General features: G+C 39.3%; 1 protein-coding gene across 1 annotated transcript in view; it reads right to left on the minus strand.

The window, feature by feature from the left end:
* The window catches only part of LOC103774139 (protein sidekick-1-like), a gene marked incomplete at both ends in the record, with an annotated part of 264,514 nt that overhangs the window by 65,775 nt on the left and 187,466 nt on the right, over positions 1–11,273 (minus strand). Inside the window, 2 exons of the mRNA XM_008941529.1 lie at positions 5,964–6,154; positions 7,111–7,222. Of these exons, the coding sequence (XP_008939777.1) occupies positions 5,964–6,154; positions 7,111–7,222 (303 nt within the window). The remainder of the gene's footprint in view (positions 1–5,963; positions 6,155–7,110; positions 7,223–11,273) is intronic.

An 11,273-nucleotide genomic window follows, 5' to 3' on the forward strand; every position in this document is an offset into this window, starting at 1 on the left:
TTTTACAATCTGAGCTCCTTCCTTTAAATCCCATATAGGTTGTTATGCCACCCTCGAAGAAACTTATTACATTAAGAGATGCTTAGGTGAGCAGGTATCAAGCAATGAATTACCTGACAAGGAACCTGAAGTCAGTGACAACTGTCACTTAGCAAATGGGATGTGATGTTATAAAAGGAAGATTCACATCAGCTTTTTTTGAAAGAAGCTGAAAGAAACGGAAGCAGACAAGACAGAAAAAGAGCAGGAGCAGCAAAAAGATGCAATTTAAAGACGACAGGCAACTCCCACAGGACTTTTGGGGTGTAGGTGAGCCAACAGACATGATTTCCTCTCTTCATCAAGCCCAGACCCACCTTTTCCCTTACACTAAAGCCTTACACAGCCATTCCAGCAGCTGGAAGCCCTGCCAAATGGTACATCTAACATAAAAAAATCAAAAGGCTGAGGCAACAAATGCCTACAGAGGGGTCAGATCTTATTTTTGCATGATAAGCACAGATATGGAAAAGCTTCAAGAAGCAGCTCTACAATTTACTACCTGCTTTGGCGGCCTGGAGTTAGAGATAAGCCTGGATGGGAAGACAAGACTAATTTATACAGGAATTCTGGAATATCTGGAATACCACAACAGTGCATGGCATCTTAAGTCTAATATACATGGAAAATTAGTCTTGGTGATTTAAAGGATGAGAGAAGCACAGACGTTTTGGTGTAGACATACTCTTAGGGCTTTGAGGGAAAGGAAACAGTGATTTCTATGCCAGCCATGCTGCTTTTCCACATTCATGGGTCTCATGGTAGCAACACAGATTCTCAAGAGGTCCTTTGCAGTGAGGGCCCATGGCTTCAGCAGGATTTGGGTTGCAGAAGAAATAACTCTAGTTATAGGTGCTAGACAACTAAAATCCAGACTCCCTGTTCTCAGATGAGTCAGATGTATCACCTGCACATCAGGTGCTGTGCCAGCATAAATTGCAAGTGAAAACTTCAGGATACCTCAGTTTGGGTGCTGTAACTCCACCTGGTGAATAACTATCAGAAAGAGGCCACAAAACTACAGCAATATTTACAGGGGTCAGAAAGCATTCTGAAGGGGCATTCTGGCTGTCTCTATATATGACTCTCCTGCATATTTATAAGGCCTGTTTTGAATCACAAAATATGACTTTGAACATTTATTGTTGTAGACAATAATCGCGTGTTGAAATTTAATATGTGTGGTGAAATTACGTCGTCTTCCAAACTATATAACCTGCCAGCCACAAGCCCCCAGACACAGTGATTTCCAGGAATGACAGCAATCTGTTTGCATCAGGTCAAACCTTGATATTTTTTTTAAACTGCAGAATTATGATAGTTAGCAAAGGAAAGGATCTGTTAGGCCAAGTTCACCCTGCTGGCAGTGCAGCGTGCTGTGCAACGAGAGGGGTCACATCTCATCTTAGCCTGAAAGGACCAGACACTGTATTGTCTAGATATTGTATTGGTCTTTGATCATAACTAAAAGGTCGAGAACAAGCAAAGTGGAAAAAGAATATTTGAATATAAATGCATACTTTTAATAGCTGTTGAGGGTTTCGGGGTTGTTTTTGCACTACAGACATCATTGGAAAGATAGCCTCTCTGCAAAGCCCCCGGGAGCCTGCAGAATTTGATACTGTTCTAACTTCCCCCACGTCGAGTTACATGGTCACTGACTTTAACATTCAAAAGATAGAAGTCAGCATCCGTTACATACCCTTCAAGCTGCACTGGAGATAGGTGACCTAATCCTAGATACACACATGAAAGTCAGAAAGAACAGAGAAAGCCCCAGGGGCTCCTCTAAAGCTGAAATTCCTGCATCACTCAGAAATTCAGGCCTGCATATTTAGGAGGACAATTGAGCCTTAAACATGGAAGCCTTTCTCTAGTATTACCATAAACCAATTTATTTGGTGAATATCCTGTGAAGAAAGGGAAACTGGAAACTTGAGAGCCCTTTGTAAGTACAAAGTCTGTAACTCCAGACAGTAGATCAGACTGTCCATGCTGGGAGAGAAGTCACATTATATATGCAGGTATAATAGGTTCCTTGAAGCAGGAGTTTTCTTTGCATGAATATCAGGCTAAAACAGAAAGAGATGAAAAGGTACTCTTAGTTTCTTGCTACTACCCCTACTGAGAGCTGCAGTCTGTGCGTTCTAAAACCTTGTAACAGCACAGGGAACACATGTCCTGTTTGCAGAACTGAAAGAAGGGGGAACTTCTCCTCAGTGTCAGAGATGGAACTGGACTTCCCAAGAGTCCCACTGCTCCACCGTGGTATAGGTCCTGTGTGCATTTGGGCACAACGCAACATGTCTCTGTCCTTCTTGTCAACCTCTGAGGCTCGCCAAATCAAAAATAGTCAGTATTTCTCTGCTTTGAGACCAAACTGAAGCTTAGGCAAGACCAAAGATATTTTATATTACAGATTTCCTGAAAACTCTTATTCTCTTCTTAAGCAAGTACATGAACACAGTCATCATGGTCTTTACTTAAGCACAATACCTGAACAAAATCAGCACCTCAGAGCCCGAGGAGGGCCCTCCATACTAATGTGACAATTTTTCTGATATGTTCCCAAATCCGGTGATCCCGCAGAAACTGTATCCTTCACACCTGCTGAGAACCAGGGCAGCCTTTAGGAAAGACACAGACCTAAAACATCCCCTTATCATCCTATTTTCAGAAAGAAATCTATCCAGCTAACATGTAAAAATTCTCCCTAGGAAATACCAAGATGAGAATATGCCTATTAATGTAGTTCCTTGGGCAAAAATACTGCTCCAAAAAGAAAGGAAGCCCTCTAATGTGATTCTACTTCATTCCATCCTGTTCCTTTGGCCAGGCCAACAGGGCTTCAACACCCAGTTCTGTACAACACCTCATCATACCAAGCCACTCTAATTGTTTAGCTCCTCATTTTGTTCAGATTTTACTTCTGACTGCATCTAATTTAAAGACTAGTATAGCTTTCATGTAGTGGAAGGTCTCATTCCTCATTTTCTAAAGCTCCTAAAATTAATGATTTCCCATAAAAGAATCACTTCAAGAAATCACTATTGCACTTTGTCGCTAGTGGAACTTGCAGAACTCAGAGCAAAAGAATTTAACGTTAGCTCAGTTTTCAAATTGGTTTGTTCACGAGAAGACTCTTTAAATTACTTAATCTTCAAACTGTTAGTGATAAAACAAATGTGCTCTTATCTAATCTGCAACAAATCTTTCCCAAACTGTTACTCTGCCAGCAGAGGAACATGCTACCCTTTAAAAATTTATAACAACTGCAGCTAATAAAACCAACGTTTGGAACCACCTCAGTTTATCTTTGCAGAAACAATATGAAGATGTCAGAAAGCTCTTTGCCACATTCAGAAGAAAATTGCAGTGCAGCACGAGACTACAGGATTTTCTTCTTGCTTATGCAGTACTACTTTATTACACTAGAGAGCCAGTTTTTTCAAATATTACTGTGATTTTAATTTACAAACTGAGATGTACCCTCAGAAGTATTCAGAAAAAAATTTCCAATGCAATACTGTAGATCCCAAATAATAATTTGAAGTGAGTACGTGCCTTAGTACTCAGTTCCACTGCCTTCTAATAAAGCTCTTGTCCCCCTCTGAGCCCGCAAGCAAATTGTGTGACTTGCCTTTGCTGGGAGAGGCAAGGATGGATGTATTTACAAAAAAAGCTTTGATGAACTCAGTATTTGTCATATCTTTGATGCATCTGTTTTTCACTAGCACTATTCTACCTGTTAATAACAAAATATTTTTTTTTATCCACAAAATCTCTCATCATCAGACCCTACTGAGGGTCTGTGTCTAAGTTATCTAAATCATTTTGAAAATAAACCTTTTCTAACAAAACAATTTCATTTCTTCTGTTAGTCACAACCCCTTATTAAGTCCACACTGTGTTATTCTCCCAAGTACAGCTCATTATCAGGTCACTATCAACATGTACACACTAGGGATATTTTATGCATGCAAAGGGACAAGCACACTTCATTCTCTGTTAAGTACTGCTCCAACAGACTATGAGGGATACACTGTAAAAATCCTTAGGTTTGAATTTTGTCTGCACTTTCCTCTAGAACCCATCCCTTGACTAATTAAATGACGGCCAGATCCATCCAAGAATTCTAAGGGTGAATATAAGTTATGCATTAACTACTAATCCTTTGATTTGGTTTCCTGTTTAGAATTAGAGATCCATCCTGCAGCTCAAGAAACTCATAAATAAAGAAATCTATCAGGCTTTGCTGACACATTGAGTAAACACCTGCAACTGAAGTGTCTTGTTCCATCAGAAGGAAATAAAAGTAATTGGTAACCAATTTGTTTCTGCTTTCTTTCATCTGCTTGTTCTTATCTACAGGCCTTTTCATAACTTCATACCCTGACAGCCCCCTAAAACTGGATGAGAAATAAATAAAACATTTAAAAATAAGAGAGCAGATGAGCTCCTAAAGAAAAGCAGCACTGCTAGTTTAATATGATTCCCCAATGATTGTTTCTCAGTTTTATTGTAACTGTATTTAAGAATCTTTTACATTAACTGAGAGGTTGCTTTAAGTATTGCATTAGACTGGATCTGACAGCACAGCAGCAAAGTTAAAATAGTTACAATAAAATCTTATGAATAAGGAAGAGTTTAAACAAAAACCATGAATAAGTGAAATCCTCCTCTGCTCCTTAAAGGCAGGGGAAGCCTCAAGGTAATAATTCTAAGAAACAGAGTACAAAGAAAAAGACTGGAACCAAACTTCATCCAGTAAGTAATAAATATAATAGAGACACAGTGACACAAATTAACTTGGAACAGAGCTTTGTAGAGAGAGAAGCTGTTTTCTCATTTAGCATCAGCCACTATAAATTGCTTTAGTACAATACAGACCGTACAGCAGTCTCTAAAATTGTATTTTCAGAAGGCTAAACGAGTGTAGAGAATTGTGTGCTGAATTCCCTCTGCAATGCACTACAGAAATGCATGTGCATGAATTCTGATCAACGCTGAGACTTGTACCACTGCCAGAGCAATAACCTCTTCGGGACACTTGCACAGTTATTATTGGGGCTATTACATTAAAGCTAGACTTGAAGCCATCAGCTCTGGCTTAAAACATCTAAATATCTGTGTTCTAAAATGTCTCTCATTCTAAAAGTCCTAAAAACCTCTATACTGTGTGCAGTGTGCTAATTTACATGATTCTATTAGGATACGACATGCCTTCTAACTACCATTTCCAAATGACAGCCTCACCAGCAAAACTCCAGCACAGAGGTGATGGTGGCTCCAGCACAGAGGTGATGGTAGAAGCAGGCAGTGAAAGGACACCAACATCCTTCTAAAAACATTAAGTCTAAAGTCTCTTTTGGAGTCAGAGGTCTAGCACGTAGCACCAATTCTAATGGTGTTTCCTCCTCCCTTTTGCTACCTCAGGTAATGGTACCTGTCTGCTTGTGTGCCCAGGAACGTCCCTGCCTCCTCATCTGGCACTTGCAGCAGACAATGCACTGAAGTGGTCCTAGAAGGCTTCTTTTGGAAATGAAGGCACTTGACATATTAAAACTAGATATAAGAAAGTTGGGAGGTAACCAGTATTTAATGCATCTAAAAGCCAAGATGTGGAAGGTGCCCAATAAGGATTTTAGCACTGTATTCCTCCAACTTCTGATTAATTGTAAAGTTTCACAGAGGATTCAGAATCACATCAGTGTTTAAAAAAAAATAATCTTCTTGATGACTTTCTACTCATGGGGAAGAAGATTTGAATTAATTTGTAAGATAACCCTCTTTCACCTCCTTTGTTTTGTTCTCCAAAGGAAGGTTCAAATATAAGGTCAATGAAATATTAAGATATCAATTTTATTTCCTATTATACAGTCCAGAGCCTCTTCTACTAAAAACCACATTGCCTTGAGAATTACCCATGATAGAAAGGAAGGCTTTTGCTCTTGCTGGTTCCTCTGTGCTGTCTCTCAATTCAGCTTCACAGACATACATCCCCACATCAGCAGAGGTTGGGTTGGTGATCGTGAGTCGTCTCCCAAAACTGCTAATGCCAGTGGTTATTTTTATTCCATTTCTCTTCCAGGTCATGCTTAATCTCTCAAAAGGTCTGTTTAGGTTTAAAACAAAACACAAGAACGCAACAATAAAATATATATTACAGAATAATCTTGTCTGCAGCTATATACAGATTATAAAACGTCTCCGGATCTTCCTCTGTCCCTGACATTCACTATTAAAAAGTACATGCATATCTAATTTTACACATTAAGACTACAGACTACTCAAGTGGCATTATGCAAGTACAGCCAATTGATATAGCAATAGAACTTAAGCATTAATAATTTGATTTCTCTGAGCAAAAGGAGTAAATATTGCTATGGGAATCAGCTGCATAGGAAATGCTTTCATTATAACTCAATTACCAAAACAATATTAATTTTATCAAGAACACCCTTGTCCTCAGAGAGGAAAGTGAGTCAGTTGGCCATCTTCCCATCTGAGGACCTCAGCTATTCACTTCCACTGGAATTCAATGCCATTCAAGGCCAACTAGATGGAAATGTAAGAGGAATGCTGTGATTTCTGTATTATGGTGCATTATGGACAGCTGAGCAATAATCACTGTAAAATAAGAGCATCTGTAATAAATTACTTCATAGGAGATTTTCTCTAATTTATTTACTAGGAAGCACAGAGAGCTCAACAATATCACCTTTCAGGCCAATAGGCAATACAGGTGAAATATTATTAACCTGTAACGTAATTTTTTCTTTAAGTCAGTGTCTGCTGGTTGCACAGCACTATCCTTCTTTTCCTCGTGGTGTGAGGAACAGGTGGAAAAGGAACTCTGCCTGTATCCTTACTCGGCCAGAAAAATCAATATGTTTAATTCAGTAATGTTGGACAAACAAGATTCATAAGGCTACTTTGAAGAGCAAGCATTCTACTTCAATCATTAAATTAATAAAAAAAAAAAAAAATGAAAATCACTTCCTATGCCCTTCTTAAAGGACAGTGGAGTAAAATCAGTGCCTCACAACCCTGCTGTGGCTTTTACAGTACCTTGCACTGGCCACACACTCCAGTGTGACTTCGCTGCTCCCCACCACGACGCTGGTGTTCTGTGGAGGGATGAGGATGACAGGAGCCACGGTGCCAGAGGGGTCTGGGGCACCTGCAGGGGCAGAAAGAAACCTTGTGAAGACCCTGCACATCTGCACACGGTGAGGACCGACGCCTTCCAGGCGAAGGATCTTGTCAGGCAACACAGCTGCAAATTGACTCTCCAACCTCCCCGTGGATTTTAATCTCCTCATTAAGGGGAGATCTCCAGCATGACCATTTTGGATGGCTTTCATTAGACTGTACAAACACACTGTCCCAATAAACCCAGCCTGGTATTATGCAAAACACATAACTTGCAAGAACTACTCCCAGATGGAGTGCAGGGGCCATTCTCAAATAGAGAGCAAATAAATTAAGCATCCTAAAGGTTTTCTATTGTTGAGCACTTTTATTTTTATCAAATACTTGCTGACTTATATTTTTAAGACCTTTTCATGTTTTGTTTAATCTTACCACTTCCATACCATTTCAAAAGAGTCTGTCAATACTCGTGTTAGTTCTTTAAAAAGATTTTACACACTAGGGAACAAATATAAAATTAACAAAGCAGCATATCACAGCAACTTCAATCCCTTTTTCTTATCAAGAAAGTAAATAACCCAAATCTGCTACTCTTTTGTGAGGCATCATACTGTAAATAATTTAGCTTATGCAACAGTCAGCAGACACTTAAAAAATGGTAAAAAGGCTGCCTGTAAATTTTCTCTGTATACATTTAGTAAGTGAATTAAAATACCCATGTATTCATAGGTACTTTGCTTCAAGCGACTCATTTGGGAAAGAAAAATTAGCTATTTTTTAGCTTGAATAACAGAGTAATAAAATTTTCTAAAGATACAGAATCCAATAAATGAATTAGAGGGAAAAGTAATGAAAATAAACCTAAACTGATGGAAAAGCAAGTCAGTTCATCAAATGTTTTCTGCACAGGAGGCTAACCCATGCCCAGAAAGCAGAATTGGAAACTGGCAAATGCAAGGTACGAACCCTGACATTCTATTTTTAAGTAATTCCCTAAAGAACAGAAAATGGATAGAAGATTCTGTGCTTATTCCATACCTGGCATGCCAAAAGCCATTTGACATTTGATGTCACTTGCTGGATAGACAAAGGTTTTAATAATAGGGATCTGAATGTTCACAAGGTTAGCAGATTTCTGAATTACTGAATGATGGAATTTTTACCTTTTGATGTTTTTGTAATTGATAGCAAATAGTGTACTGTGGGAGATGAAAGCATGTAGCATAATTTTTAAAGTTTAAGAATACCACCTACACATCTAAATAAATTCAAGCATCCAAGAATAGTACTTAAGGCAGTGATAAGCATGTGTTTATTAATATTTTCCCTCTGTTGACCTGACACAGCATCTATATGCAACCCACATGGGGGCTCAAAACCCAAGCTTTTAGTAAATCTTACTTCTGCTCAATGCATTCCTGGAAATATGATGCTATGAGGTAGCAAATCTATTTTCTAAGATTTCCATGGTAGTCTTACAGGTCTTCGTGGCAGGAATTTTCCAGAGAGCAATTGAAAAAAAATAGAAAACAAGTGGTGAACAGGTTATTAGGTTGTTCTTGATGAGAAGAAATAACCTCAGCATTACTGTTCAGCACCGCTTCTGAGCGAGATGCTTTGCAACAGTAAATGCTGAAAGATCAACAAACAAGTTCCTATTTTGGCAGCAATCTTTCCTTGTCTCCACCCGGAAAAGACGAAAACCACTTGTCTGACTTAGCAGCTCCCCTGAAGAATGCCTCAAGCCCACTAAAACCAGCTGAAGGAGAGAAGCCAGGTTTCTTGTAATCCCTAGGAGTTCACCAAATGCAGCTGGCTCTTTGTGCAGTGGGCAAGTAAGCAGGGGAAATCAAGTGCATGTAACTCCACCTGCAACCAGGGAAGTGTAAGGTTTGACTTTCTTAGTGACTGCAGAAAGGATTTAACCAAATATGTACTTATTTTCATTTCATGCCATCCCTGAACAGATCTACTAAAAGCAGGCTGTTGATAAAGATTTTAAATGAATGAACTAATACTGATGTGATACAGAGGGCTCATAAAACCAGCACTTGGATCCTAAGTAAAATACCTACAAAGGTCAGCTGCAGAGGTAACAAGCATGTATAGAAAACATCTCAAAGTATTATCTAAACAGTATGTAGAGAGCATGCATATTCTATTTCATACCCAAAGACAGTTTAAGTTTCCCTTTATAGCACAATTAAGCACTTGTCATAGTTCACTTTGGCTCAAATCCTGCCAAACAAAACTCAAAAGGGACATTCCCATGGTTCTGTTTGCAAGGGACAGTTTGCAGTTTGTTTTTTGATATTGTGTTACTCAAAATATCAAAGGAGGAATTTAGTTCTACTTTGGAGTAAAACTCTCCATGGGGCTGAAAGGTGGGATTTGTGTGTCCATCCCATCCTTTCAGAACTTCATCCTTTTGTAGAAAATCCACAGGCTGGAGTATCAGAGTAGTCAGGCTTCTAATCTAGATAAGGAGCAACACTGCAATTTTGTTTTGATGATGTGACACAGTAAATCAGACTTCAGGCAGACTGTGGAAGGTAGGGAGCTATTTCAAACAAACAGATAATGAAAAACTACCCTGACTTTCCAAGTTTCTTATCCTACCTGTCAATAAAGCCACTCTATCCCTCTCCCACCTCCTAAAGCACTACACTGACATGATTCTGCTTGACTGGTGCTACACTAAAAAACAATGCAGAATGTCATTGTTAGTAAACAGGCATTTTCTTTGAAAATTCTTTGTAGAGAACAATTGAATTTTATTTTTTTCTCCTCTTCATTGTTCCTTTTGTACTTCATCAGACTTTTTCTTGTCCCAGCTTTCTAGGTCTCTGCTGTATCCTTCTGGCTTTTCATCACCTGTACTTTCTCTACCTTCCTTCCCTCCTCAGGCACCTTCTCTACATTCACCACTGGCCATTTCCCCTCCCTGCCATCCCACTGTCCCCTGTAGATCTTTCACATTGTTTAAGAACTTCTCAATTTCCCATGTATCCTTTAATGACTGACCTTCAGTTTCTCTGAAGGAAATATTTATTAAAGACACTGAAATGGGAGAGCAATACAAATGCCAACGAGAATACAGTTAGAGACGAATTTGCTAATAAGGAGACCACCATTCTCACCCCTATTCTGTCTTTTCTGAAAGAAAAAAGGTGTTCCTTTCTGAACACCTCTTTTCAGCTAGGAAAGCAAAGCAACATCAGGGAAAAACACTGACCCCAGAGCTGTAGCCAAGGAATGCCTCACTATTAGACATAATAAGTCTGCAGGGAACTTGTAGAAAGCTGCAGAGACAAGGCTGAATGGCACTGAAGAACACTTAAGGGACGTGCTCTTAATCTGATTCTAGTCCTTAATAGAAGACTGGACAGGAGGATTGCCACAGGCATGAACCCTAATCCAAACACAGGCTTCTCTCTTAAAAAGAGCACACTCTTGCTTTATTTTACATTGTATTTATTTTAGCCACAGCATTCGCAGTATTTCCAATCTTTCCTTTGCTTCTAAACTTTCTCATTAGAAACTGTCTTAACTAATATCTGCTAGGGCCCAGTAACTGAAGTGCCTCAAGGACCAGTCCCAGCCAATCTTTGAGCCTTGGTTATCATAACACCAAAGACTGACTCACAAGTGGAGGAAATTTGTCTTGGAGTTGTTTCAGTGTTTCCCATCCTCAGCTGCTCATGAAGCAGCTGGTGAATGGCTGCCATTTATAGCCCATAATATTAAAAAAAATAGGGGAAAAAAGAGCCCCAAAAGAGAAAAATTAAGACAGAAAAAAAAGGATAAAATAGAAAAGAGAAGATATGTGGGTTTTCTGTCCCTCTAAACTTCTCTTGACTGTGGTATTCCAGAAAAAGTGCAACCTATTCTATGGTCCATTTGTTTTTATCACCAGTGGCTGTGTACAAGTTCACAACACGGATCTTGGATTGCACTGAACTTCCCCCTTCACTCCCCCTGTGCAGGAGGGGGGAGGATTGCCTAAATAATCACCCAAATCACACTCCTTTACTTAACATGGGGTAGAGTCTGTAATGTGATGCTGACTGTTAGTCATT

Source organism: Merops nubicus, unplaced genomic scaffold (genome assembly GCF_000691845.1).
Source record: "Merops nubicus isolate BGI_N331 unplaced genomic scaffold, ASM69184v1 scaffold12270, whole genome shotgun sequence".
Lineage (NCBI taxonomy): Eukaryota > Metazoa > Chordata > Aves > Coraciiformes > Meropidae > Merops > Merops nubicus.